This window comes from Rhinolophus sinicus, linkage group LG01, assembly GCF_036562045.2.
Source record: "Rhinolophus sinicus isolate RSC01 linkage group LG01, ASM3656204v1, whole genome shotgun sequence".
In the NCBI taxonomy this organism is placed as follows: domain Eukaryota; kingdom Metazoa; phylum Chordata; class Mammalia; order Chiroptera; family Rhinolophidae; genus Rhinolophus; species Rhinolophus sinicus.
The window spans coordinates 175744097-175771012 of record NC_133751.1 but is presented as its reverse complement, the minus strand read 5'-3'; the positions used below and the strand labels follow the sequence as shown (position 1 = coordinate 175771012).

At 37.4% G+C, this 26916-nt stretch overlaps 1 protein-coding gene across 7 annotated transcripts in view; it reads left to right on the top strand.

The window, feature by feature from the left end:
• Positions 1-26916, top strand: part of HECW2 (HECT, C2 and WW domain containing E3 ubiquitin protein ligase 2) — a 335844-nt gene that overhangs the window by 277732 nt on the left and 31196 nt on the right. For all 7 annotated transcript variants that reach the window (XM_019741310.2, XM_019741308.2, XM_074339576.1 and 4 more), the window contains 4 exons: positions 6424-6507; positions 10117-10226; positions 19402-19522; positions 21004-21117. In XM_019741310.2, the coding sequence (XP_019596869.2) occupies positions 6424-6507; positions 10117-10226; positions 19402-19522; positions 21004-21117 (429 nt within the window). The remainder of the gene's footprint in view (positions 1-6423; positions 6508-10116; positions 10227-19401; positions 19523-21003; positions 21118-26916) is intronic.

The following is a 26916-nucleotide window of genomic DNA, read 5'->3' as shown; positions in this document are numbered from 1 at the left end:
AAAGTATCACACCCAGGTATTTGTTAAGTTGTTTTTTCATCATTATAGTTCTTTGATGTAACTTTGGAAGATCTCCCACATTAAAAACATGTTCATCCACTGAACATTTCTCCAAAGTATTGCGTTTTTTTTGCTAACAAATAATTCAGTCAGGGTTTCCAAACCATTTTCTAGCACAATGAATAACCATGTTTTAGGTATATATGTTCACTATTGATTTTTGCTATATCCTGTTGCATTTATCAAGAAAACAGTGTGGACTAAATTAAAATATCAGTACAGAATCAAGCCTCAATGCTTTCCCCAAACCCAAAGGAATAATGAGCCATTCTAAAATCATAGAAAACAATGCATTATCATTAATGATAGCACAAAATGGTTTTTAATGAAATCTGTTTTTACATATATAGTATTTAGATATACACCATAGCTAAGTTAGTAAATCAGAAGCATTTCTTACAAAGCAAACAAAATATGCGTCCCTTCTATGTTAATAGTGTGTATTCTTTTTCTTTTTTGTCTCTCAATGGATTTAAATAGTCATGGAAACTGTCTTTAGAAAAATTAACAGATAAAATTAAAACCTCCTTGTTTCATACATAGTATTCTACATACAAATGGATACTATTATTGCATCCCATTGAATAAGTTACTACTTAGTTTCAATTCCTGAATGTATTTTCAGTTAAAACACCTGTTAACGAATGCATGATAAAATATTATAATTCAAAAGAAAATAAAATCCTCTAGTTACATATTCTAGTATACCCTAGGTATTAACTCCTTAGAATAATGGTGGGCTTAGGGTTCAGGCTGTGAGAATGCTTTAGGTAAGGTGTCTTGTAACCAGATTCTTTTGTGTGTAATAACTCCTTTTTTTAGAATACAGTGGTTACTATTTAGAGTAAAAATGGTTTTACTTTATATAGAATTTTGCTTCTATTGAGAATAACGTTTCCCATTATCTATTTAATTATGAGAAATGTAAAGCCTTCATATGTGTTATCTCATTGGTACTCACAGCATTATTTCAGTTTTACAGAGAGGCCAGTATCTTATCTACTGCATATCATAGAAGTATTCAATAAATATTTGTGGAATTAACCAAGGTAAACAGCATGATTAAAACAACTTGCTAACAACAGAAACAGAATAAAGAGTCAGTCACAAGGCATCTAGTTTGGCTCTGTTTTCAAAAATTATACTGTCTGTTGAAAAAGGAAGAAATAATTATAAGGCCTATCTAATAATATACTCAATAGCTAAAAATTATTGAGCACTATTATGTAATAGGTTCTATGTTTAGTATTTTATTTGCATTGGTTCATTTAATTCTTCCCACAACCTTTGAGGCAGGCACTATAACTATGCTTATTTCAAAATGAGGAGACCAGAAGAGAGTTAAATAACTCTGTAAATCCTTGTCAAGGAACTGATTTGTATCCATTTATAACAAATTTTTGCCCTGAAACATATGGCTAATTAATGTCATTTCTGTGTTTTCATAAGAATCATGTGACCATAATGGAGTTATATTTTCAAATCTAGCTTATATAAATGGGAAGTAGAAAGAAAAGTTGATCTCTTTACTGCTTGCCTCTATCCTTCAAGTCAGTTCATACGCTGTGACTGCAATAAAAAGTGTGACTGATCAATGCTAATTTTCTTTCCTTGACATTTACCATTAGAGAAGTCATGGGGATTTCTCTAAAATTGCCCTCAGCAGTTTTAAAAACATGTATTTTTGAAGGTGTTACTGAACTGTGTCTGCAGGAACCATGTGTGAGCAGAGTCTGCAATCCAGAGAGTTTGTGGTTTAGAAGCATTGCTGCTTCTGATTGTTTTTGATCACGTGCCCTTCTTTAACTTTACCAAAATATTGGTTGGTTTCGATGAGAGTATTTTGTGTGGGAATTCCGGTCTTGAGACTATGTTCATTGTCCTCAAATGATCTTCTGCTAGAGTTTATCTTCTGGGGTTCTGTGCCCTGGAGGAAGTGGTTACAGAAATCTAAATATTACGGGCATCTGAGAGACAGCAGTAGCCAGCAACTTTTTCCTAAGGTTGTCACTATATAGTTTAGCATTCTTGTTAAACAGTTGTAAGTTTTCTTATTAAGAGGATTGCCTCTTTACGTCTTTGAACTTCCCTCAGTGGGTTCTGTTTTAGTTAATAATCTGACATCAGCTTTTGGATTCTCTTTTTCTCTGCCACAACAAAAAATTTATAGCAAGATAATTTATTCCAAACCCTGAGTGGACTCGGGGAAATATGCTGGAACCAAATCTGTTAGTTTGGCATTAACTGATCCAGTGCCTGGTTTGTGTTTTACTGAGCACTCCTTGTGTCCACAGCATGGTGGGAGGTACTTGGGGAACACAAAGGTAAAGGAGGAAGGAAGGGCTTTGCCCTCAAACTCATGTTTCAAGAGGAAGTTAAGTTGTAACTGAGTGACCCTGTGAGAAGGTCCAATGGAGGAAGTGCTAGAATGTACTCTAAAGGGCACAGAGCAAGAAACATACCCATGCAGAGAGGGTCAAATGATACAATGCTGTTTGAATATAACCTTAATATTCATTATAAGCCACTAAGGTTGAATAGAATTTCTTCATTAAGGTGAAGGCAGTAAAAAAAGAAATTAGAGAACTGCCACAGATTCCTTCTAACTCTATGAATTTATAATAAGTCAGATATCTTTAACAATATTTTTAATACTATTTCTCAAACTTGTTATGTTTATTTCAGATACTGAGTGAACTCATGGAAATTTGTTAGGACCCAAATCTGTTTTACATTCTAAAAGGAAAAGAAGTATTACAGATCTACAATGTTTATTTTAACCACTTTTATTTTAATGAAACATAAATGTGTGCAAATATAAATATGCATAAACTTCTTATCTTTACAGCTTTTATAAACTATAAAACCAAAAGACATATAAATTAAGTAAAAACAAAAAAAATAACATTTGCATTAATGGTATTAATGTGAGATTTTGTTTCTCAGAAGCCATCTCACCAGTGTTGAGACCATTGTCAGTGGAAAGATACATTTGTGCTTTTTGTTTCACTTGTGTTTGATTTGATTGTTTTGATTTTGCATCAATGGTCATGATGTGCATCTGTGGCATTATCATGGTCATAATGTTTCCTTCTTAACAAATAGCTTATTTTTAATCTACTGATTCATTGTTTTATTAATGAAGTTTATTGAATAATACACCCCCAAATACAATGCTGAAGAAAAAATATATCATTGAGTGTATCCTGATGATTCTACTGCCAAATTTTCTATTTGTAAACTATTGTAAAACTTTTGTTCTTGGAGTGAATCATGAAATCTTTTATGCTTTAGTAAAAATGCCCAATTTATTTTTTAAGTACATTTATTTTGTCTTCCCTTTAGCCCATGGTAATTTATATATACATTATTTATCCTCATTTCATCATTATCATTATGCAAAATAGTACTGCAAAATAAAAGTTTTGTGTTTTTGATTGGTCAGAGAATTGTGAGTGGCAGATAAGGACTGTTGCTATTATATTTAACATCAAGGCCCTGAGATGACTTAGGGCCAGGTAACTACACTTTGAAAATTTATCTCTGATCACTTGGCACCACTGTCTTGTAAATGCAAACATGGTAGCCAAAGTCCCATGGCAATATTCAATCACAAATGTCATCCAGATTATCCAAAATATGCCTACCTCAGTATTAGCAATTTTGATCATCAAAGTGAAAACACAAAATTTTTTAATTCTCCCAGGACTCGAGATTATGTCTGTAGATTTCTAGTACACAGGGACACCAGTTTGAGAAATACTGGTCTATAGGTTATTGGGCAAATACCTGATAACCAAGAAGTAGTTCCCCCCCAATTTTTTTTTTTTTTTTTTTGGGGGGTGGGGGTTGTTTTTTCATTTCTCAGAAAAGACTGATGACATTTCTGGGTATATCTGCTAACTTCTGTCTCGTCCTCAGCCTTGATCTGTTCTAATGACTAAAGCCTTCTTTGTTTCTACATGAAAAGACTTTAGGGAGGGCTTTGTAGAATAGGAGTGGGTAGAAAGCCTAAACAGAATTCAGCTAAATGAATGGAACAATTTAAATATTTTTATCTAAAGTCCACTGACTTTCTCTCTTCCACTGCACCATTAATTCTTTGAAAAATGGATCGTGTTTTACCATCTGTTGGCTTCCCAGTATGTGATACCATGCCTAGCACATAGTAGGCACTCAGAAAATGTTTGCTGAAAGAATGAATGAATTTTAGTATGAGAAAGTACTTAGTGGTATGATGTACATCAGATGACATACTCCAGTGTCTTGTTCCTGGAAGCATATGACCCATAGCTTGTCATTGTGATAAATTAGCTGTCCTGGCAGAAAACTAGTGCCAGCCTGCCTCTGGTATGTTCTTGCCTGAAGAATCAGATTAGTTGCCTTCACTGTGTAAGTGTTAATATCTGGAAAGTGATGACAAATTTCCCAATAGGCATATTTCCTCTAGTGTCTTTCCCTTTCCTTTCCTCAGCCTGTCATTCTTGTGACTCAGGAAAGTATGAGCTCTTCTTTATTCACAGGAAACTTAGAAGCCACAGTACAGAGCATGGTATCATCACTCCACCACCACCCCGCCCCCACCCCGTCTAGCTCCAGTTGAAGAAGTAGAGAAGGGCACTCAGCCTGTTGGTTTTCTGGTTTTGCTCTTTGTTGATTCATTGTGATGATAGACTAAGGGTGTAAACAGTCTATCTGTTCGAGATAGATTCTTCAAGATCAAAGCATATTGTTACCCACCCTTATAAGAGTATATTTTTGGTTATTGTTCCCTTTTCTTTCCAAGATAACTTTTCTTTAAGTTAGTTTTTTAAAACAACCTTTATATCTCTTATCAAAAAGTCAATCACCAGATAATGAGCCTTGGTTTTCGTCATGTGCTTCAAACATGTGATTGTAACGCTTGCGGGGGAAATGTTCTGCTTGGTTCCAGCCTTCAAACTGAAATGACTAAGCAGAGAGGCTGGCCTGTCTCGTCTGAACAATTCCTTTACATACATGTCTGCCATTCATTTTCTACACACACACACACACACACACACACACACACACACACACACACACACATATACTGGCAATGAAAAACAGAAAAAAAAAAAAAATTGATTGTACCAAAGATTAGTTGCTTCATCGGCTAACATATTGTGTAAAATGGATTTAGCCAGAAGCAGCTGAGAACTGAAGTTCGTTTATCACTGCTCGCAAACTGTGTGGCTGAGAGCAAAGTGAGCTGTGTGACTTTTCTGTGCATTGGGGGAATTTCTCATCGCAACAATAAACCTTGCCTTCCACCTCATTGCCTTCAAGCCTGTAAGCAATTTAGAAGAGAATTTGGAAATATAAAATGCAGTCGAACTTTATGAAAACGTTAAACAAAAAAATGCTCTCTAGATAAGAACTAAATCTAAATAAATACTTATATCAGAGATTGCTATTTTATAGTATACAGGAATCCAAATATATTGTCATTAGCACTTAAAAGTGCATACTTGTGTTGACCCCTATAGTGTAATCAAATGTAATGCTTTCAGTACATAGTTTACGTTCTTATTTTTTTCCTCATTTCATATACATTAATATAGGGTACTTTAAAAATAGCATGATGTAAAATGAGGGGAAACAATTAGAATTTTATTAAAATTGTATTCATATGAAGAATAAAAATAGTGACATGGCTCATCAAACAAAAAAAAAACACCTGGTGTTATCACATATAGCTATAATAAAATAATGGTAGAAATATCTCCCATTGTTGAGTCTGATATGTGTTTGTATAAGTATATATTCATTTACACAGATATACACACAATCTGTTTTACCAACTGTAGTAACTGAAAGTGTTTAAGATTTTCATTCATTTGAAAGAGCCGTATGCTTTTATATTGAATATATAATGCATAGATACTATCTGCTTCCAAGTAAGAATGTGCTCGTAACACATAAATAATTTAGAGGTAAACCCTCAGGAAATAGATGAGTGTCCCTACACACTCACTTTTTGGAATAACAGAATCAGCCTGAATGGTCTAGACTGTTGCTTAGATTCAAGCCCATCACAGGCCTTAACACAAAACAGAGACTGCATTTTATTGTTTGGATGCTATGACTACCTATAGTAGTACTCGGGCAGCAAAATGATGAAAGCAAGAAAAGAATCTTTCCCCAGCATTAAGACTGGGTGATATTGATACTCAAAGGACCATGTCTGTCTCAAATGTGTATTCCTAGGGTGTCACACGGTAGCTGCCACGTAATAGGTATCCAAAAAATATTGTGATTATTTTTTAAAATGGTGCCTAAAGCACTGCATTATATCCCCAAAATCTACCACATACATTGTGAGCTGTTTCTTTGCTTGAATAGGGAGAAGATCCAATTTATCCGAACTGAAGGGACCCCAGGATTGGTGCGTCTTTCAAGTGATGCAGACCTTGTTATGTTGCTGAGGTATGTAACACTAGTTCTTGAAGTAGAAAGTCTCCTGTTATCAGAGATTGTGGAGCATTTTAGAAAATAATATGGTAGCCTAATATTGGTAGCCTAAAATAGGTCTCCTTTATTCTTGAAGACTTGTGGACTACTCATGTTGAAGATGTGCATGCTGGTTTAGTGATAACTCGTTTCAAATTAGACTTCTTATTACTGAGGTGTCTGATTTTGTTTTTACCCTGCTGGTAAAGGAGGTGGTATTGGGGAAAGGAAAGGTTTGTAGAGGCCAATGAATGGAATGTTCCATAATGGAACAGAAGGATATACACAGCTTACCCCTTCAGAGTAGAAGAGGTCATGTTTATATTTTCTTTCATTTTTTTTCCTCAAAATGTGCTTTGTTCCCTTTTGCTGATTCAATGCTATTTGTTTACTTTATGGTTTTGAGAGTTTAGGTTTGGGAAATCCGATCAAGTTGAAATTTGGTCACTGGTATTCACTGCCAATTTGATAGCCCTTCATAAAACTGACCAATTGTATTTTCTTTCCTGATGCTTAGAACAGCTTTGGTTTTTAAATTTTAGAGTAGTTCAGAAGGGAAAACAATAAGTTTTCAAAAGCCTTTTTCATTTTAAATATTATCCTTTAAATGTAGGAGGTCAGAGTAAAATAAGGTTTTGCTCTACCCCATGGTTGGGACACTCACCACTGAAACCTCCATAGAATTAAAGGGAAAGTCATGCTGAGCCAGTATCAGGCAATATTTTATTTATCCCAAAGTGCTAACAATCTCATTCATGTTATTTATAATGATCGTGACCCTAACCATTTCTAACTGCCTACTTGATAGTTGTCATATTTGTAAAACTAAAGCTAAAAAATTATTTTCCTTTACTGGATAGTTGGAGTATAATTCATAAGGCATATGATCACTTTCCATAGAGACTTCGCTTTACTTGATTCTGAACAAGACCTATTGGAGGGGTTACTTCTCAGTCTAGCGGGTGACCCTTGACTATGGTGTACTGCGCTAGTTCTGGAAACAGGATATAGTATGCTAGATGGTCAGGAAGACTTTTGGTTAGTTAATATGGAGTATGATGTTTCTACCATAGTTTGATTGGTGTAAAATAGTAAGTTTTGTTACAAAATTCTGGCTAAGATATAACTCTTTTGCTTCATTCTGGAAATGTAAGTTTTTTCATTTAAGTTAAAGAATTGTTCTGCTTTGGTGTTAGTAAAAATAAAAACTGATTATAAAACAGAAATCATGATTATCATTCACCTATCCGTAGTTCAATAATCTTTAAACGGTATTGTCCTAAATATTTTAAGTTCACTATAGCTTAGAATATTTGTACTTGGTAAACATCACAGTTTGCATGAGTTTCTGTGTGTTATGAAATAGAATTTTAAAATATTTGAAAACTGATATAGAAAGATAGATAGATAGACAGACAGACAGACAGACAGACAGACAGATAGATAGATAGATAGATAGATGGAGCAAGGCTACATTTTCTCCCATTTGGGAAAATAAACCTGTTCTCTGAAGTTGATGGGCCTTTGAAGAATCATGAGAAATTCACTTGTATATAATAGTTCTGTAATTATTACAAATGATTTTATTCAATTCTAAACTTATTTTGTTTAGATGATCAAATGTATTTATTTTAATAATTGTACATGGTGACAATGTATTATATGTGTATGCTTAACAAATAATATTTAATGATTATTGTAACCTTTAGGGATATCCTCAGTTCTTTATTTTTTATTTTACTTTGGATTTGAGTCATTTGAATCAGTGACTATAAACTCAAGCAATGGACTTGTTGCATACATAAGGGAAGACTTTGTGTGTTTTTAAACTTTGCCTATTTCTTAAAAAAGAAAATCACTCCTGGTACAATGGACTTGATTATCAGCAAGCTGAAATGTATTAATGATATAGCGCTAGGAAATGATTCAATTCAAAATAAACTCATGTAAGGATGTTTTCCAATACAGCTATTATAAAACTGAAGAAATTTTAAATAATCTTTTTGCATTTATTATTGATTACTCTATTTCATATATTCTTTCACTAACTCAACTCGTAAAAAATGTACCTGTGTCAGAGCTCATATAGGAAATGATTCATAAATTTGACTACATTTGAATTTTCAAATTTACATAATGAAAGATGTCACATCTAAAGCCATAAAGAAAGGTAACAAACTGGAAGAATATTTTCATAACACATAAAACAAAGATATCATGAATACATAAAGACCATCTTTAAATCAATTTAGAGGAAGAAACTCAAAAGAAAAAGGAGTAAAGGACATAAAAAGGTATTTCAGGGCTTAATTTGGTATTATAAATATGTTTCCTTATCGCTTCTGTTTCCAAATTGGTTGCCTTTTATCGTTTAAAAGTGGAAAGATGGCTTTAAAAAATATCATGTCTAAAAATGCTTTTGCTACAATGGTCTAGCAGACATGTGTGCATGTGAATGAAGAACAAGAGAAAGACTTATCAAAAATTGTTATTGCATTGCTATAACCCTGGCTTTTTCAGCCTCCAGAGTATTGAAACTTTGGGCTGGATACATCTTTGTTTCAAGGAACTATTCTGTGCGTTGTAAGGTGTTTATCAGCATCGTGACCTCTACCCACTAGATGCCAAAGGAGAAGGGCAAAATTACCTCAGTTGAGAACCAGTGCGCTAGCCCTTGGGAGTCCTTGCCTTAAATCTCTACAAGCTTAAACTGTTGCCACTTTTTCTGAATCTTTTCGGAAAACAAGTAATAGGTTTCTAGATTTCTCCAAGTTTGAAGAAAACCTGCTTCCACCTCTTTGTTTAAAAACTCATATTGTTGTTTTAATTCTGATTTGTTAAATGTTTGCATATTTGAGCTTAGTGCAATCAATATTACTTTTCTCTATTATAATATTTATGATATTATGGGATTCCAAGATATCGGATACCTACTTACTATCTTTTAGAAGACTATCAGAAACAGAAATTTCAATATAGAGGAGAAAGAAGACCCTAGGTTGAATAATCTAACATCAAAACCCTCACATTTGAAAAACATAAAAAACTACAGTAAATGAGGGAGCTAATTATTTAGCAGTTGTAATTATTTAGGAAGTGTTTTGTTTTATTTTGCTTTTAACTCTCCAATTAAATCCTAAGCTGTTTGAAGGCTGAGACCTTGCTGTATATGAATATATAAAACATACTTTGTGTATCTACTATGGGTTTTCAATGAATGTTTCTGTTCTGATTGAATCTTATTATCAAATTTAAAAACCCAGGTACTGTTTCAAACAAACATGTAAACTCAAACTCACATATTAAAGTAGCAAAACAGAAATTACGTTGTCCAAAGTTGGTAGGAAAACACAGGTTACCTACCTGTGTAGCTAACCATAGGTTTCACAAAAGCTGCAACAGCTAGCCAGTTTGTCCCAAGAATTATGTGAAGGAAAAAAGGGACAAGTGCTCCCTTTGGGATGGTCTGGATCTCGGATAGAATGGGTCAGAATGGTAGAATGGACTGTCTTACTCATTGTGGAAATAAGGCCTTTCCCCACCTTGTTGGCTAAAGTACGCATTTTGTTTCTTGTTTTTCCCCAGTTTATTTGAAGAAGAGATAATGTCTTATGTGCCTCCACATGCCTTACTCCACCCCAGCTACTGTCAATCCCCACGTGGCTCCCCTGTATCCTCTCCCCAGAACTCGCCAGGTGAGTCCACCTGCAGCTCACAGTGAATTCTCTGAGGAGTGAGCCTTGTAGTCAGATGTGCTGTTCTTCCTAAAGGACAGTAAAGGAATACTTTGGGGACATCTTTAGTGTTAGCACAGGTACATATTGTGTGGCACTTCTTGTCTCTTAAAACTGGCTTGTTTCCATTGGGATTCAGTTTGAGAGGAAGATAATGGCTTTCTAGAATAGGAGCATAAAGGTGAGCAGTGTGATATACTCAGATACAGAATTTACTTTTCATTACAAGCATGTTATGTAGCGCCCAATATACCCTGGAAAATAGTAGGGTACAAAATACTATGTGAGCTTGTTGGATTTAAAAAGTTCTAGTTAGGAGACTGATTCAATGAATAATAAAAATAAATCTTTACTTTCAAGAAATAATATAGAATTGAAATTAGTCAGTTTAATGGACTTGGATAATTTTTCCCTGCAGTAATAACTAACTGTGTTAGATAGGAAGATAGAGACTTATAAGCAGATGGAACATGTTCATAGATGAAACAAACTAAAATACTTAAGTTCAAATTCTTTTTGAAAGAGGTATGTTGTGAATGAAAGAGTGAGTGAATGGATGGATGGATGGATGGATGGATGGATGAATGAATGAATGAATGAATGAATGAATGAATGAATTGGTAGAAAATGGAGCTTAGCAAATGAGTTTTTTTATAGGAAGGTAGTCATGATGTTGACAGACATCAGCTATTTATTTTTGTTTTAGGCAATGTATTGTTCACTCTTTAACAGCTATCAGAATTTAAAGCTATTTTAATAGACATCCAAACTCCATATGTATCACTAAAAGCTACTCTATGTTCTTTGATATATAATACATGTTTCACATATTGTTATGATAATGAAGCTACAGTTTGAATACCACAAACAGGAAGAAGTCTATTAATTTGTGCATTTAATACAGATTTATTGAGCATCCACCTCTGATCCAACCACTGAACTGAATCCTGGTGCCACAGAGATGAATAGCACAGTCTCTGCCTTTGAAGGAAGGATTCATGGTGGGGCAGTGAGTCAACAAATGACTCTGTAAAGCTCTGTGGTTAGTCCTATAATGTAGAGATGTCTGGGAACACAAATGTGGGAAAAATTCTTCCTTCAAGACTGGAGGTGGGGTGTTTGGGGAAAGATGAAGACAACAGGTATGAAGGGGAGCCTTGAAGAACGATGACTAGGAGTTGACAGGTGCACCAAAGGAAGAAGGACATTCAAGGTAAATGAGTAGCATAAGCTAAGCCGCAGAAGCATGAAAGTAGTTTAGGGCAAATTGATAGATACAAGTGGAGGCAAGTTCTCAAAGCTCAGGTTGAAAAGATAAGCTAGTTGGTCATTGAAGCCTTGTTTTGTAGTCTATGTGAAGTCACTGAAAATTTACAAACAGAGAAATATCCTTTGTGACCATGATCAGTTTGGTAGCAGTACAGAGGATGGATTAGAAGATGAGAGATGAGTCAGGGACACTACTTGAGAGGCTGTTGTCTTAACCCAGGAGGCATGCTAAAGGGCTGCCTAGTGGTGATGAAGAAAAGGGAATTCACATGATATGTAGGATGTAGACACACCAGGACTCTGAGTCCAGGAAAGGCAGATTCTGAGTTCCTCACCACCTAGACTACTAGGCAAATGGTAACACCATTTACCAAGAAAGGAAAAAGATTAGGGGAGGGGAAAAATGAGTTTGATTTGGGACATGTGTTGTTGAGGAATCTTTGGAGATACCAAAACACAACTGGAAAAGACAGTCATGGAGCTCAGGAGAGGTTGGTGGCTAGGAATACAGGTATGCTGGTAGCAGTTGAGGCCCAGAGTATAGATTAGAGGAATTAGAGAGGACAAGCCTATGGAAAAAAGAGAAAATAGAGGATGGTGACATGAGGAGCTCCAATATGGAAGGGATGGGCTGAGACAGAGGAGTAAGTGAAAGAAAGAGAGCCAGTGGATTTTGGAAGAGAATTAGGAAAGTCTGTTCAGGGAAGCCAAGTTTCAAGGAGGAGGGAGTGGGTAACGGGGCCAATTTTCAAAGGATTCAAGAAGGATGAAGCCTGAGAAGAGGCCACTAAATTTGAAAATCATGAAGTTAGATATGGCCTTTGCCAAAGCAGTTTCCATGAAGCAATAGGTCATCAACTGGGATGGAACCAGTTATAGAAGGATACAGGGTTTCGAAGCCAGGAGTATATATGTTTTTTCACACGATGAAAAGAACAAAAGTATTCTTTTCATGAAGTATGACAGGAAAGAAAAATAAGGCAGTACTTAGAAAGAGAAGAGTTAAGGAAGGGATTTTAGGATAGGGAAGTTGAGCATGTATGTGTGCAGAGGTCAAACGATATGGGTGGAAGGAAAGTGGTTCCTTGAATGGGGCAAAACAGCTGTCAGCACAAGCGCAGGCCCATAGGAAGACAGGACACTGGAGGCAAAACACAGGTCAGCTTTGGAACAAAGTAGGGACACCTATTTTAATGATACAGGATGACGAGAACTAAGTATATGACACTACAGGTAAGTTTAAAGATATAGAGGGAAATTGATACAATTCACAGCTGGCCTTCTTAGTCGTTATCAACTGTGTGTGACTTTGGGCAATTTACTTCCTCCCCTGAGGTTGAATTTCTTTTTCTATAAAATGAGAATAATAGTAATCACCCCCATGATTATTTTGGAGAACACCTCGCTGGAGAACACCATCACCAGCATCTAGTAAATGTTAATTTATTCCTTTTTCTTCCTTTTTGGAAATTGGATTCTGAAAAATATAGTTTGTCAATATTTGAATCACTAATAACTGGAATATATGAATCCATTTCTTCCTGATTTGCAGAGCTGGCTGCCTAGATAGTCAATCATTCTGACTGGTCTTTATCTTAGCTGGGACCTATGATGAAGTTTAAATGGGTTGTCCCTTTACCGGATGCTTTAAGGTTAAAGAAATGAAGCTGTGTGGATTATTGCTTATTCCAACCAAGGCTCTCATTTTCAGGCCTTTTCTCTGGCCCATCCTCCCCGAAGAAAAGGTAGATCATCAGATTCTGTCCCTTCCGAGCCCCACTGAGGCATGTGCTCTTGGGACTGGCTGAACATTCTAAATGGTGACGAGGTGACTTCTTTTAATTTAGCCTCGCAAATGGCCATGACTAACCCCAGTGTGGTAATAAAATGCACTCTGGAAGCAGATTTAGAGTTAAACATTTCCCAAAAACATGTAGAGCCCAACTAGATCTAAATTGCTAACAGTGTTTGTGGTGGTTTTAATTTTCAGGAAGAATCATCTCCATATTTTTGGCCTACTCTGTTTCAGTGGGCCTTTTTTGATCTTGAAATTGGGGTGTACTGCCTGTTATCGGTGGCAGTACTCTAACTAATTCCACATGAGACAAGGGCAGGACTAACTAGCCACTCTGAATGCTAGAGCAATCTTCTGTTTCTTAGAGTAAACTAGACTGTCCTGTATCCCTAAAGTTTTTGTGAAAACACTTTAAACAGATTTTTTAAAGTTGTCAGACCCTCCTTGTGACTAGAGTTTCATCCCTTTTAGTGGTGTGGGAATAATATTTTGAAAATTACGACAATAATAAATTTTCATGATCTTCTTTCAGAACGCCTAAGAACCTGGTTAACTTTACACACTTTTCCTCATTCCAAGCACATTTACATGTCTTTTCAAGTACAGAAGAGACAGGAGCTGTGGAAACTTTGACTCACTGCTTTTTGCAGCTGTTAGAGTGCTCACCTAAAATTTGTCAAAATTTTGGAATGTGAATGTTTGCTTTGCTAGGACCGTTATTATGCCAATCCCGACCTTAGCTATGCCAGCAGTGAAAGATCTTTCCAAACACCATATGGTTTATTATGGCAAATGTGGGACCCAGAAGTTTATTTAAACACCTTTTGTAGCTGCACATTTCTAGGAATGTTCAATGCAATAGCACCAAATTTATCTAATATTGTTGGAGATGTGCTCACTTATGTGAATTTTGCATGTAACTAAGTGCATTGAGGATATTTCATGATTTGAGGGAATCACCGTACAGAGAGAGCTGTTGTTTCTTGACTAGAACTGGATTATCTGGAAGCTGGAATCAGCACCAGGTCACACTGAAACAGAAGTAAAACAGACAAGAGGACACTGAAAAGCCACATGGGTCTTTATTGAAGGTTGTCATGAGGGCATGAGATAGGAGAGGGAATTATTTTTCCCAACACACAGTGCTTCTCCTTAAGCATCCTCTTTTCCTCTCTCTTTCCACAGTCCTAGCATCTTAGCTGCTGTTGGCTTAATCTCCTGTTCTTTTCACAAACATCCTCTGTTCCTCTCCCTCCTTTCTTCTCCCTTCCTTTCCTCCCTCTTCCTTCCCCCACCTTTCCCCCAGGCCCTGAAGTAGCCCTATACTTGCTTTTAGAAACAGTGTTCTATCCCTTCTCTTTCTTTGCTCAGCCCGGCAGAGATAATCCAAGAACCAAACAGTACAAATGAAGGATGCTCCCTGGGTGGGTGGGGATCAGGGGTTGTGATTCCAGAGACCAAAGGAAAGCCAAGTACTGTCTCTGTCAGGAGAAAGAGGTGTGTTGGTTTTTGTTTTTCTGTTGTTGTTAGTCTCTTTTGCCCCCCCCCCCCAGCTCCCCAATGCTGTCAGAGGACGATTGCCACTGCCATGCTCAGCAGCTTTCCCCTTTTAATACATAGCTTCTAATTTGCCATGGTCTGAGAAATCAGACTATCAAGTCGGGTTTTTTTAAGTAAATGGTATGTAAATGAAACATAAGCAAGCTCAAAACAATGACCTGAGGGCCTTTTACTATTCTTAGGGAATACAGCAAAAATGTGAAGACTTCAGTGCTTGTGCTGTGTGCCAGCTACTTTAGAGGTGTTTTTCCCCTGAAATTTCCACTGTTGAACTGTATTCCGGAAGATGGAATATTCCAGAAATTATTATAGTGCTTGATAGTTTGTTCTCATACGAATAAAGAATTGTACAAAAAAAAAAAAAAGAAGGCACAGAGATTTGTTTTAGAAAGTGGACCAGTAAAGAAGTGGGTTTCTGAGCTGTCTCTATACAGAGGCCTGCAGTTATGCTGGATGAGGCCCAGCTCCACCCCCCGCCAACGCAGACTGAGAGCTTCTCCTCTGTGCAGTCTGGGTTCCTGGTGGCACATCCAGAATCAGAAGAACCCAGGCTTTTTAGAAGCTTGATGCCAAGATTTTTCTAGTACTACCCTAAGTATTTCGTCAGGTAGAATTTTTGTAGTTTGCATATGATTATGATTATGCAGCTTTGTAACAGTAAATAAAAACAGTGTAACACTGTATGGAAGTACTTTAGGTCTGTCTAGCAATATACAGAAAAAAAAAAAAAAGAACCTAATATCTGTTACTGAAACTTTTTCCTGCAAATAGTTAACATAATGCTGACCATCCATGAAGTCAGCCCTTCATTTGATCACTTCCTAAATGTAACACTGAACTTTTTGTATCTGACTTCCTTGTTTAAGACTATAAAGACCATAAAAATTACTCTGTCTGTAGGAGTATTATATCCTAGAACTTCACTTGGCAGTTATGGTTCCTATACAGTTCTATTAACTCAGTCTTCCAAGATCATTTTTGATTTCCAACATGGACGTAACATTGTTCCTTCCCTGGAATTTCTTGGCAGTTGAACCCGACTTGCATTAAGAATTTGACAAGGGCCAGCAGCATAATTTACTGTAATTTTTAAACCATGAAGTAATGTGTAAATGATTTTTTCATAATAGAGCTATTAGCAAAAGAATTTTTGCATTTAACAATGTCTGTCCCCAGAGTCTCTGTAATTGAATCACTTTACCTAGAGCGTAAATGGAGTCAAAGCTAATTTTTATTAAGTGTCTGTATTGCTATTGATGGAATGCATTATGGCATTTCCCACATCCTTTTAAGCATCTCAGATTATACAGCAATAGTATAATATATGCTGTGTTTTTTTTTAAGTATTGAATTCTTAAAGAGTCATGTTTCTTTTGAGTCCTGTCCTGAAAGATTTTCATTGAGTCCTTTATTCTTCTTTTCCCTCTTCCCTGTCAATGATCTTGCTCATAAAAACTGATTAATTGGGGCTGCTTTCTGAGCTCTCCAGGTTTACTACTCTGCAACACTGACAGCTGTATTCTGCCACCCCTGAGTGGACTTGTGACTCACCTCTGTCCCTCAGCCATTCGAGAGAGCAGCCTCGTGCTTGCAGAGATTACGCTGCTAAGAGGCCTTTCAAATAGTACCCAGGAAGCATTGCCCCTGTATTGGTCCCTGGAGGCTGCCCATGTGTTTCATTGGTTACATTTGACCTTGGGATAATGGTTCTCCATCCTTGATTACACCTTTGGAGTCATCTGGAGAGCTGTATAAAACATTTATGCCTGGGTCCCACCCCCACAGATTCTGATGTAATGTGTCCTGGGTGGGGTCTGAACATTGAGATTTTTCAAAGCTTCCTAAGTGCAGTCAAGATTGAGGACCACTGCCTAGGAGTCTCTTCTGTATCCCAGACATTTTAAGGTCAAGTTTGTTTCCTTTAGGACATAGCTCCTAGCTTTTTGGGGAAAAGATTCATAACTATGCAAACAAACCTCTAGACGTATTATTGATCAATAGCCAGTTTATTAAAATCCATTCATAAAACCCCAACACATTTCCCCATGTCTTTAGTATTCACCTGTATGCAGATATTAACAATAATAGCTAACACAGGTAGGGCTTTTTATGCAATGGCACTGCACAAAGTGCCATCCATACACTAACTCATTTCATTCACAAGTGTGTCCCTGATCTCTCACCCTAACTCCAGTACTGTATTTGTCAACTGCCTATAGAGTATACCCACCTGAACAGCTGTCATCCCAGCTCCATATGTATAAAGTTTCACTTGCCCTTGTCCACCAGCATCATCTCCCACGTGGATTTTAGTGTCCAATGGACCTGACTCAGATCCCAAACCTCGCATTCTCTGGCATATGACTTCAGTGTCCGGACTTACAAAGTGGTGGTGGTGGGAAGAACACTAATGCCTGCTTCACCGCCTTGTGAGGATTCCCCAGAATCCTCTGTGTAAGGTGCATGGTCCCAAGTGATAGCTATTGTTACTGTTTTGAAAACTACAGTGCCACTAGAGCTCCCTGTTTCTCTTCTTTACTTCCTACTGTTGCCAATTCTTATTCACAGTGCATGTTTCTCTGAGTCACCACACTGCAGCCTGTTGCTCACCCCTCAGGCTTCCATTGCTGCAACTACTCCTCACTGGGCCTCCACCCTCCAGTCGTTCCTTCTTCCCACGCCTAGTCTGCTCAGCACACTCTGAAAAGCATTTCTTAAATAAAACACCATTTGTATGTTATTTTCTCACTTAAGAACCTATGAGGGCTTCCCACTGCTCGCTGCGTTATGCCCAATCTCCTCAGCTAGGTTTTTAAAAATTCCTCTCATAATTTGGCTCCAATCTTCTGCCCGATTTAATTTCCTGCTTACTCCCCAGCACGCCCCTCTACTCTACGTTAGCCGGGTTCCTTCAGTGTCTTCCGAACTTGCATGCGAAGCTGATTTAGCAGTTGCTGCCCTGCCCAGTGTAGATTATAGATTCTCCTGTTTACAAGGCCTGGTTCCAATAAAGCCTCCTTCCTAAGGTCTTTTCCATTTTGATCTGTGCTTATTCTCATTTACTATCACTTTGCTATAACACTGATCTCAAATGCAATTACCAAGGCCGGCCAGGCCGGCAGTGTCATTGGTGGCTGTGGCACAATGGGGAGAGCACATGCTTCGTTTACTGGAGCAGCTGCCCACAGCGGCCCTGGGAAAATGCAAGCCAGTAGTGACAAGCGCTCCCAAATCACGTTAAAAAAAAATCTGAATTTTTTTTTTACTTGAAATCTCATTTTTATATGTTGAAAGTTAATATAAAATCTTTGAAAAATGATTGTATGGCAAACAAAATAGATCAATAGGTCTGAGTCGAGCCCCAGGGCTATGGTTTTGTCCTCTCTGCTTTATAGTTGGTGTACAGTCTAGTTTAAGACTTAATTATTCTCGAATTGTTTGATATATTTTATTTCTCTCTTTAACCCAGATATCACCTCCAGGAGCCCCTCACCCCCATATTCATTCTGAGAACCTGTTGCTGAACTTAACACTACTAACAATAATAGTCGTTTAGTTGATTTATTCAGTAGAGAAATGTTTAACGTGCTTGCATGGTGTGTAATGCACAAGACATCACGACTTTTGTTTTCTGGTTTCTTTCATTGTGTTGTGAAATATTGAATGGAAATACCCGGTGGTGTGTCCTGGCTCTGTGTCTGAGTCCCGGGTTCTTCATCAGTTTTGTATCCCGGCTTGTTAGTTACCCTGTGACCCAAAACCAGATTTTTCTATGGAAAGAGGAACAAACTGTGTTACTTGTACATTTTATTAATGATACTTGCCACAGGATGATGTATAAAACATCTTTAGATAATCACAGTACTTGGCACATATTAAGAATGCAACAAATAGTAGTATTATTTACTCAGTGCAACCAGGATACGTGTCTGTCACAAGTATGTCTGAATTCTGGTTTTATATCAAGATTATTTTTCCCTGCAATGTGAAATGTGTGTACTACATAAGTGTCTAAAATAATTATTAGATATAATGCATATCCAAAAGATGTTTATGTAGGTTTTCCCTAGAGTGAAGTATGGGAAACTCACTATTCTTGCTCTATACACCACATACTTTCACATTGTCTAATTGCCATGATATCATCTCAGCAGTAAGCAAAGATATTCCACCCTTGACTGTTACCATTAGACATGAGTAACCCAGTTTGACTCATTTGTTTGGATTGAAAAGGGGAACATATTTGACTAACACATGGACACCCATTGTAACTATATGAACAGCACTGTTCTTTTTAACCAAAATGCCACAAGGAAGACATCTTGTAAAACCCTGGTTAAGCTCTATTATAGCCTCAGCTTGGAGAGTCAAAAAGTATAGGAACTTAAAGTATTGGTTCCTTTTACTTGTTAACTCTGGTCTCAACCCTGTGGTGATATTTTTCATGATGATATGACGAATGTCAGGCCATTGCACAAATCCACACCCTCCTCTTTTTGTGGTTTGCTGTAGGTACACAGCGTGCCAATGCCCGGGCTCCTGCCCCTTACAAGCGAGACTTTGAAGCCAAACTAAGGAATTTTTACAGGAAGTTAGAGACTAAAGGATATGGACAAGGCCCAGGGAAATTAAAGTAAGTCAAAGTGATGCAAACCACAGGATTTGTAAATGGTGAAAAGGATGGGATGCAGTTGGGAATGGAGGAAATTGATTGTGATTTGGGATGACCAACCTTTGTTTGAGTCTGCATAATTATTTTGGTGTGTGTAAACTACAGGATCATCTAAATCATAGTTCTGGAATTAAGCACGATTAAGCTAAAGTTTTAAAACAAACAGTAAAGAAACTACCACATTCCACGTAAAAATGTAGACAAAGTAAAAAGCTGATTTGTTTTTTTCTCCTGAAAAGTACCTCTTTGTTGGCTTAGAGTATACTGATTAGATAGAAGTCTGTCACAATGTCCTATATTGCACATCACTGTCTGCTGAGCTGACCTGACTGCTCAACTCTGTTTCATTGAGTGAAGTAAACTTGTCCAACAAGACATGTCATGAATGTTGTTTCTTTATCCACCTCCATTTAAATGGGGGAAATTGAAACATTATGTATGTCTTTTCACCTAGAATTATTTTCATTCCCAAATTACCCCTATTCCTTCATACCCACCTCCACCCCTCTGTTATGTCCCCACTAGAGATCTCTACACTATGCCACCTGAAAGAGGACAGAAGAGAGAGGATCTCTACTGCAGTACTGCCATGTTCTGGGGTGACTGTGAGAAAGTCTTGGGACCAGCCCAACAGCTCCATGGCTCACTGCCCATGAGGGCTCACTTGATTAAAGTCACAGGTTCCACTTTCGTCGCCCTCTGAAAACATCAGCCTGCCCCAAACACTGTGCCTTTCAAAGCTTTACCTTTTTCACGTTTCACTTACGAAGGTCTTGATGATCAAGCTTTCGTGTGTTTGACCTCCTATCATCTCCCATTCTGTTATTATTTTCACTAAAGGCAAATTGATATCTGCCTAAGGATGACTTTAATTGTCATTATTACCAGTAGATTAATGGACTGCAAGTTATCAGTCATTTGTATCTGTCCCTTGGGGAATCTCAAGAGTCACTTAATTTAAAAATTAAATTCAACACAATACAAACTCCTCTGCTTTGGAGGACACTGAGAATTTTTTGTTTCTCCTTGTTCTCACAGCAATCCTTCCAGGCACTAAGTAATTGAATTCCTTGTCCAGGTGCATGCAGGCTTCAAACATTACCTCATAGGGTTGTCCTTCCCTTACTAAACAAAAATGTGGCACGTGTGTTGTTTCACATCCTTCTTGGATAAATTCATTTGCCCGTTCAGAAAGGCCTCTGGAGTTGTTTTCATAGGTTGTAGGTGGGGTGCTGTCTTTACCAATGGTTCTTTCATGTAACTTTTGCCAATGTTAGAGGTAATGACAAATGTGTCCTTTATGGCAGATAGCAATGACATTCAGTGACTCCTTTTTGCCTAGTTAGTTATGGTAAATGGAAATTAAATGGCAAGTGCCCAGTTCTAGAAAGATACGGATTAGGAAATAATCAGTACTTTTCAAATTTTCTCTTTACGGACAGGTTAATTATCAGAAGAGATCACTTACTTGAAGATGCTTTTAATCAGATTATGGGCTACTCCCGAAAAGACCTGCAGAGAAATAAGCTGTATGTGACATTCGTCGGGGAGGAAGGGTGAGTAGTACAGAGAAGTGGCCTGTGGAGCCCAGGCTGGGGCTGCAGGGCGGATGTTTCACCACATCCTCACTGTGGTTGCCTAAAACAGGAAATCCTTCTGGCAGGAAATGCCGTTCTCATACACTTAAACCTCTCGGCTTTTTTTTTTTAAAGGCTCTCTCTGGTTTTTAAATCATTTGGCATAGAATTTCTTTGGTATGAACTTGTAACTATAGATCATTTTTGAGAGCAGAAGGTTGTTTTAGTTTTTCCTCTCTGTTAACTCCCTTTCACTTAAAGGGGAAAGGTGGGCTTGAGTAGCACAAAACACGGAATTGCATTTAGCATCTGTGATCTTGTTATCTGCACTGGGGTGCTAAGTAAACATGCTTAACCTGTTCAATAAACTCAGTTTCAGAATCACAAATCAGAATTCTGCTAGCCTACCAGGAAGCCTCCCCAGCAATAACTCTAGGGGCTTGGTTCTTATTTTTCTGTCCCCAGTTTTTCTCTCCTTTAGGGATGGCAGCACACCTACCAAAATAACTACCTGCCATAAACCAAGGTCTCCAACCTTGTATGACTCTTCCATGAGTGTGCTCATATAGATAAGGGTTAGGAAATGAGTGAAGACTCCCACATGGTGTGTATTGCATCTGAATAGACGTAACAGTTGTTATATAACGCTTGAGAAGATGACAGCTCTCATCTGTTCCAGACATCTTCCTCTTTCCTCATTTCAGGTCAAGGTTTCAAGTTTCAGCACCTTCTGTATAACTCAGCCACCACTAGAGAGAATTAAAAAAATACCACACAATGCCGGAACTCTGGTTGTCTTCTCCTTGATTCTGTTGATTTGGATTATTTTAAGGCCTCCCTTCTTGGTCATGCCCAAGAATACAGTGTATTAGATTATAGAATCATAGCAATAACAAAATTAACCATTCGGTATGTTCATAAAATGGAGGCTTCAAAGTATAAAATAACTTGCGTGTGCTAACAGAACTAGATAATAGCAAAACTGAGATTCACAACTAAGTCTTAGTCTTTCATCTACTCTTGGACTAGTGCCTGATAATTTCTGTTCTTCACATACACTGTTGTATAGTCTCCCAGCTGTGACTAGACTAAAGTAAAATATTACATGGGAAAACAATATGATGTGACAAAAGTTTGAACAGAAGCTTAACTCAGACTTGAGCTTTTCACTGCTAGCTTGCCTTAATGGACGAACTTCTAGCTTATGTTAATTGGCTTAAAGATGCAGGTGCACAATTGAAAATGAAGGCAAATGTTTTTAGCCTGATCACAGGTATGCATAGGATGCCAAATATTTCCTGACATACTCAGTCTGGTTTGGAGGAGAATACTTTTCCTCCCCCAGAACTCCAGCTGCCTTCCTTCATTGTTGGACCACAGTCTGTTGAGATCTCAGAGATGTAAGGAAGAGTCTACAGGAGCCTTGGAACTTAAGTTTGAATAGAACAGATGCTTATCATGCTTGATCGTCCTAATGCAGTCTCCCTATGATCTGGACTGATGACATCCATTTGGAGGAGGCCCAAGTTGAGTGGGGCTTGATATCTCTGTATTTGATTGCCACTATCCAAATGCTTCCTGCTTCTATCACCTGTCTGCTTCCCCAGAGGGAAAATAAGAGGGAGGATATTTTGAGGTGTGACCTCAACCATCAGGAACAATCTCTTAACCAGGCCCCTCTGCATATGGCTTACTGAGGCTGGCATAGGGCCAGATAATTTCTGGTCTTATGGCTTTATCATGCCAATATCATACATATAGATTATTAGATATAGACTTTATTTTGCTATTAAGACATTGAGAATACATATACTGCTTTGAAACATTAAAGCAGTGCTCTTGCTGAAAAAATAGCATTGTCAAAACAACATAAAATTAAGAATTTATTTTAGCCTTTGCCACCTTCTCCAACATGTTGATTCTATCACATTAAATGTAAAGACCAGAACATTTCTCTCTTGATTATAATAAATGCCCAAAGTGAAAAGCTACCTTAATTTTTCTATGGAACTATAAAAATGAAGCTGGAAGTTTTCTGTCACTTTGCCATCATTAATTTCAATGCCCTCGAAATATGTCATGTTGTAAGCTCCTCATGTGAAGTCTAGTAATAGATATGTAAAACATATGCCATGAGTGCCCAGATCTTGATTTCTAATGTCATTCTTCAGAAAGAAATGAGGGCTCCTTAAAGAAATGGCTGATTCTAGGACTGGGGCACAAAGTATACAAGAAGAAGCCTGAAGTATCTTGCAGTGCCAGAAAGTAAGGAAGTACTCAAAAAGTCCAGAATGATGGGGGGATGTCAGAGGGACACAAGAGCCGACTGGAAGAGCTCCCAGTGGCCAAAGCTGGAATAATTTGAGCAACAAAATAATAAAGTAGTTCTGGATTATAACTCAAAGTATAAAATACATATCTATACTTATATAAATACACGATTGAATGAATAAATAAATGGAGTAGGATAAACAAATCTCCTATGCAGAAGATTTCCAAATAATTCAGCATAATTCCCCATTCCTTAATTGTGGGTTGCATCTACTGACTTTCTTCCAAATAGTATATATGGAAAGAGGGAAAAAGAAGTCCACAGTGGAGATGCTTGACAAAAACTCAGCCAGGTGAATAAGGTAAAAATTAACAATGGGATATCATATTAATATTAATAGTATGTACCCTTAATATGATGTGATGAAAATGGCAGTTTATTTCTACCATCCTTCTCCCCAAAACCCATAATGCCAGTTTATGGTTGAAAAAAAATAATGGGTGAGATAAATCCAAATTGAGGGACATCCTACAAGCTGCCTTACCAGTGCTCCTTAAAACTGTCCAGGTCATCAAAAATCAGAAGAGACTGAGAAACTGTCACAGACAGAAGGAAACTAAGGAAACATGACAGTTAAATGTAAAATGGTATTTTGGGTGGGATCCTGGGACAGGAAAGAGACATTAGGTTAAAAACTAAGGAAATCTGAATAAACTATGGGTTTTAGTTAAAAATAGTGTATCAATGTTGGTTATTAATTGTAACAAATGTGCTATGCTAATGTACAATGTTAAGAAGAGGGAAACTGAGTATGGGGTATACTAGAATTCCTCATACTATCTTTGCAACTGTTCTGTAAATCCAAAACTATTCCAAAATGAAACATTTATTAAAAGAAAACATATGGTCAGGATTTGGGAAGACTTGGGAAATGAGTCCCTGAATGACTTTTCTTATTTCCATGTTGTCTGATAAGTGACTGCCGCCAGAGTAATTTGGGGCATGTATATATTTTCTTCTGAACTTGAGGTCCGTAGAGTAATAAGTACATGGGTAGAGTTAATTCTATTGGGAAGTCCAAATTAGTAGGGATATTGGTATATAGAGAGTATTGTTTGGGGCTGCTAATGTCAATGCTATGTTATCTGTGATGGAGTAATACTTGGAATTCTTAGTGATACCATCTCACTGACTATACTTTCTACTTGTCATAATCAGGATCTTTATTTTCCATAGATTAGCTGGGACATAAAGAGAAAGGGATTTGTTTTTAAGAATAATGCATCTGTCTACACTTCAAAAAGGTGTAAATTAAGCTCTGCTTTAAGCTGTTTCTTTACATATGTCTGAAATATGATATATAGATTATTCCTAAAATGGAAGGTCTAAGTTAAGAAAAATGGTGGAAAATTTTAGTCAGAAATTTACAGGGTAGCTACAAATTCCATGTGACCTAGAATTAATCCCAGAATATTGGTGATGCCTCTATTCAATTAAAAAATACAAAAATATCCAAGAGCCTATTAACGCAAATATATTAGTTGACATTTGTTAATTATTTTCCTTCGCTAAAATAATGCTTCATGTTATTCTTGGCATTTTACAAAAAGTAAGTAGTTTCTAAGCAAACCATTGTGATGTAATTTGGTCAGAGCTGGAGGTTTTGCTCTAGTATTAAAATTTCTACCCAACTTAATTTGGTTATCCGTTGTTGCAAAGTGGGGAGGAGTGGAGGTCAGCAGTGGTGGAATGGCTGGAAACTGAGTCATCTTGACTGAATGTGGTAGGAAATTGCATGCTGTGGTTGTCTCTTTCTGTTGGGCTTCTGTCTGCCTAGAAGTTGCTTCTTTAGGGAGGGGTCAGTGGAACACTACATTGTCTCCAGCACGTTATTTTCTTCTGAATTATGAGTCCTAGCAAAGCTTATGTGATGTCAGAAGTTAGCTAGGTAGGCTATTGTGTTCTGTCTGATAAGGCATCCCGGGCCATTAATTTCTTCGTACCCAAAACAGTGAGGAAATAATGGCCTAACTAAAGAGAGGATGTTTACACTGTGATCCTCTCGCCTCTTTTTTTTTTTTTTTCTCCATGGCCAATCTGTAAAAGGCACCTTTCTTTAAGAAAGAAAGGGTTCATTATATGTAAGGCGCCATCTATATGTCGTCAATCATCTGTCTTGCAAAGCCACACTTAGCCTAGGGAGGAGATGTGTACAAAAACTTTTCTTTGGGGAGGGGAGTTAAGAACAGATGAGCTCTTTTTGTGATCTCTCTCGATACAGGCAAATTAACACAACTAGAGAGGATTCAAAACAGGTTTCTTGTGTCTCTGCTTATAAAATAAGCAGCAGTTCTTACTGACAGGTCTAATCCTTCCTAGAAGTTGTTTCGGATCCTGAGCTTGACGTTTATTCCTCAGAAATCTGTAAAGTTTCAAGGTAAACTTTATGGTGCTACTTATTTTCTTCCAAAAAGAGATATTTACAACATAACCGAAATAACCCAAACCTTGCTGAAGAAGGGTGTTTTGTATCTAGGCTTAGGCTTGGTATCTCCCCAGGTAAAACTCTGCTTGTCTTATTAATTGCTCACCAAATTCCTTACTCACCCTTGAGGCCTTCTTAAGTGCTGAAGAACGGATGCCTTGCTGCTATAAATATTTGAGGGTAAATCAGCAGGTGCATAGGCCACGCGTGTTGAACTGACTTGTACAAAAGCAAAACTTTCTGTCTTCTAGAAAACTTGTAGGAAATGATGAAGTGACTTCCCTATGCCATCATCTTCTTTCATTTTATAGTCTACTTCCATTGGAATACTTTGTTCTCAGTAACTTTTAGTTGAAAATAAATACGAGGAGAATAAAATTGTTTCAGTAAATATTGGCTGCCACTAATAAGTCAGGCAGTGTCCGCCCAGTAACGTGATGATGTTTAAAATGCTTTATCAGCACTTCATGAGGCTCAGAACTGCCTTGCCACCCAAAAGACATCTGTGCTTATTCCAAAATGCCCTCAGATGCAGCTGTTGTGTGGCTACACACCCGTTGTCCAGAGTTTCTGTATTTCCATGCCAAGCCTTTAGCTGTAGAACCAACCTAACTGGCAAAACAGGAATGTAACAAACGATCCCCGTGATATGAGTCATATTAACTATTTATATGGATGAGGTTGCTAAGACATTACAGAAAGCACACGCACAAAGTGCCCTGCTGGGACATGTCTGATTGAATTAGGTAGACATATGTAATTTGTAGCCTACAACCTGCTCTCAGATATACAATTCTAAGTTTTGGATCGTAATCAAATCAAACTTTAAAAACTGTCTTGGCTTTAGAATGCCTCCATCAGTGCCGCTAGAGTTAAGAAACAGCCGATAAAAACCTGAGCAGTTGAGGAAGATACATTTTCCTCCTAGAGGAACTGCTAGCTTTGTTCTCCTGGGAAGAAAGGAGTTTTACTTTTCAATTTAACTCCTCAGGGAACATTCATGTTTTCATTAGCCAGAGTC